The 2,431-nt window shown below is 41.5% G+C and overlaps 1 protein-coding gene across 2 annotated transcripts in view; it reads left to right on the forward strand.

Moving 5' to 3' along the window:
* Nucleotides 1-2,166, forward strand: part of LOC116401204 (transmembrane 4 L6 family member 5) — a 2,803-nt gene extending 637 nt beyond the window's left edge. The window contains exons 2-3 of one of the 2 annotated variants that reach the window (XM_031879501.1): nt 1,485-1,677; nt 2,034-2,166. In XM_031879501.1, the coding sequence (XP_031735361.1) occupies nt 1,485-1,677; nt 2,034-2,054 (214 nt within the window). In that variant the 3' untranslated portion in view covers nt 2,055-2,166. Of the gene's footprint in view, nt 1-1,484; nt 1,816-2,033 lie in introns of those variants that run through there. The other variant, XM_031879500.1, reaches the window with a different exon arrangement.
* Nucleotides 2,167-2,431: the final 265 nt, after the last annotated feature.

The following is a 2,431-nucleotide window of genomic DNA, read 5'->3' on the forward strand; positions in this document are numbered from 1 at the left end:
GGGGGGGGGTCAACTGGCCAGCCAGCGTTTCTCAGATTGGAGTGAGACGAGGAGAAAAGGTGATGTCGTGATCTTCGCAATAGAACATCTTTGATGTGTGGAGTCTTGGCCAATCAGCGTTCAGATGTGTACAGCGTCTTCATTTCCCTCCGTTAAAGTTTAAGTTCCGTTATGTTCCGTTACCGTTCAGACTTGCCGGGTTAAGTTAACGTCCACTGCATGCGGAACTTTGTCGACTGTTAACGTTCATCATTATCACGATTTAGGAGGAAAAAACGTAACTTGATGAAACATGCAGCCCCCCGTGTTCCGCTTCAGTTCACGCGGTCACTCGTTAAAGTTAAACCAGAACACCGGCGCATCTGGTTGCAGGTTGTTGTTTTTTTTAACTCAAAGTAGAATGAGGCGATTTCGTGGTGATAATAACTTGAAACATGAGGCCCAGATACTGATGAGATGATGAGGTCAAAGAGCTTCAGGGAGAGGAGGCTGGTTGTGTAGCGCAGCTCGATGCAGGGCTGAGATGTGAGTGGAGCTGGGCCTGGATAAATGTGGAGCTGGGCCTGGATAAAGGTGGAGCTGGGCCTGGATAAAGGTGGAGGTGGGCCTGGATAAATGTGGAGGTGGGCCTGGATAAAGGTGGAGCTGGGCCTGGATAAAGGTGGAGGTCTAAACAGACGTGAGTACAGCTTCCTGCTGTCACAGTATTTTAAATACATTGATAAGGCAGGCTATGCTACATGAGATGAACTACAGCAACAAGGGCTCACATGTCCTCTCATCACACTGTTCACTGTGATGACCACAGCCAGTGGACCAACAGTCCCACGTGCAGCTATTATTATTATCACAGCTATTATTTTACTTTTAGAATGCTACATTTTAAAGCTCATATTTAAAATAAAATGCTCCCGATATGTGTGAGCACATATCTGTGCTCACACATATAATTAAAGCTCATATCTGCACTCGTTTTGCACAAGTTGCACGTTATTGTTGTTTTGAAAAGATATACAGTGTAAAACTCAGTAAAACTCTTTATTGCCAAATATTTGAACTTGTTTTGTTTAGTTTTTCACAGGTTGCACTTTGTTGTTATTATCTTAGAAAGATATTCAGTGTAAAACAGGTGAATTGCAGCCACAATAAGCTATTTTCTGCCAAATATTAGTTATTGTTTGCACAGATTGAACTTTATTTGCATTGTTCTAACAAAGTGATTGCACATTGTATTTGTTTTTGTCTGATGGAGCAATCTGGTTTACTTAAAAGTAATTGCAATTTTCTTTATTCTATTATTTGAAAAAGCACAGATGGAGGAGTCACAATGTTGTTATTTCAATAAAAGTTCAACATGGAGCATTTTGTTGGGGCGGTGGGGCATGAACATTTTTCTTCCTCCAAAGTGGGGCGTGACAGAAAAAGTTTGAGAACCACTGCCATGACACCTTAACACTCTAACCGTGGCCCTGATCCCCCCTCAGTCATGCAGGCTATCTGTACAATAGGACTTTGTGGTCTGGAGTCTGTCTGGAGCCCAGAGGTGTGGTTCAGTGGAACGTGGTCCTGTTCAGCGTGATGGGGTCCGCCAGTGGTCTGCAGACGGTCCTCTGTGGAGCCAACATCCTCAACTCAGTGCTGGGACTGATCCTGGGTCAGGGTCTCTGCCACAACCAGGTCTGTGTTCTGAGTCTGATAAATATTACTATCTCTGTGAGGACATAGTTCACTTCTACACCTGTGAGATAAAACATTTAAATGTGTATGTGTGTGCGTCTATGTGTGTGTGCGTCTGTCTGTCTGTGTGTGTGTGTGTCTGTGTCTGTGTGTGCGTCTGTCTGTCTGTCTGTGTGTGCGTCTGTGTCTGTGTGTGTGTGTGTGTGCGTCTGTCTGTCTGTCTGTGTGTGTGTGTGTCTGTGTCTGTGTGTGCGTCTGTCTGTCTGTCTGTGTGTGCGTCTGTGTCTGTGTGTGTGCGTGTGCATCTGTCTGTCTGTGTGTGTCTGTGTGTGCGTGTGCGTGTGCGTGTGCTACAGGTCATTCCAGTCTCAGTTTGACGTCTGAGACGTCAAATTTCCGGCTGAGAAATTCTTCACAAAGTAAAGTTATAAAAATTTAAAATGTTGCGTTCAAGTTGTTTGTTAACATTTGTATTTATTTATTTTTTAATCTTTAATTATTTTTAGCAGTTTTTAAAGTAAACAGTTAAATAATTTTATCTTCGTGTTTATTAATAAATATTCATTGATGTATTTCTTAATTTATTCTGTAATCATTAATATATTGATTAAGTGACATTTTTATTCAAATGAATTTAATAAATAATCCAAAATGACGGCTTTGACATGAAGTGTGTCTGATGTTTGTGTTTAAACTTTTAGGTGAAAATTAATTGATTATTGAAGTTAGTTAAGTATTGAGACTAAAGATAATA

This window comes from Anarrhichthys ocellatus, unplaced genomic scaffold (genome assembly GCF_004355925.1).
Source record: "Anarrhichthys ocellatus isolate YVR2014 unplaced genomic scaffold, GSC_Weel_1.0 scaffold282, whole genome shotgun sequence".
NCBI classification, from domain to species: domain Eukaryota; kingdom Metazoa; phylum Chordata; class Actinopteri; order Perciformes; family Anarhichadidae; genus Anarrhichthys; species Anarrhichthys ocellatus.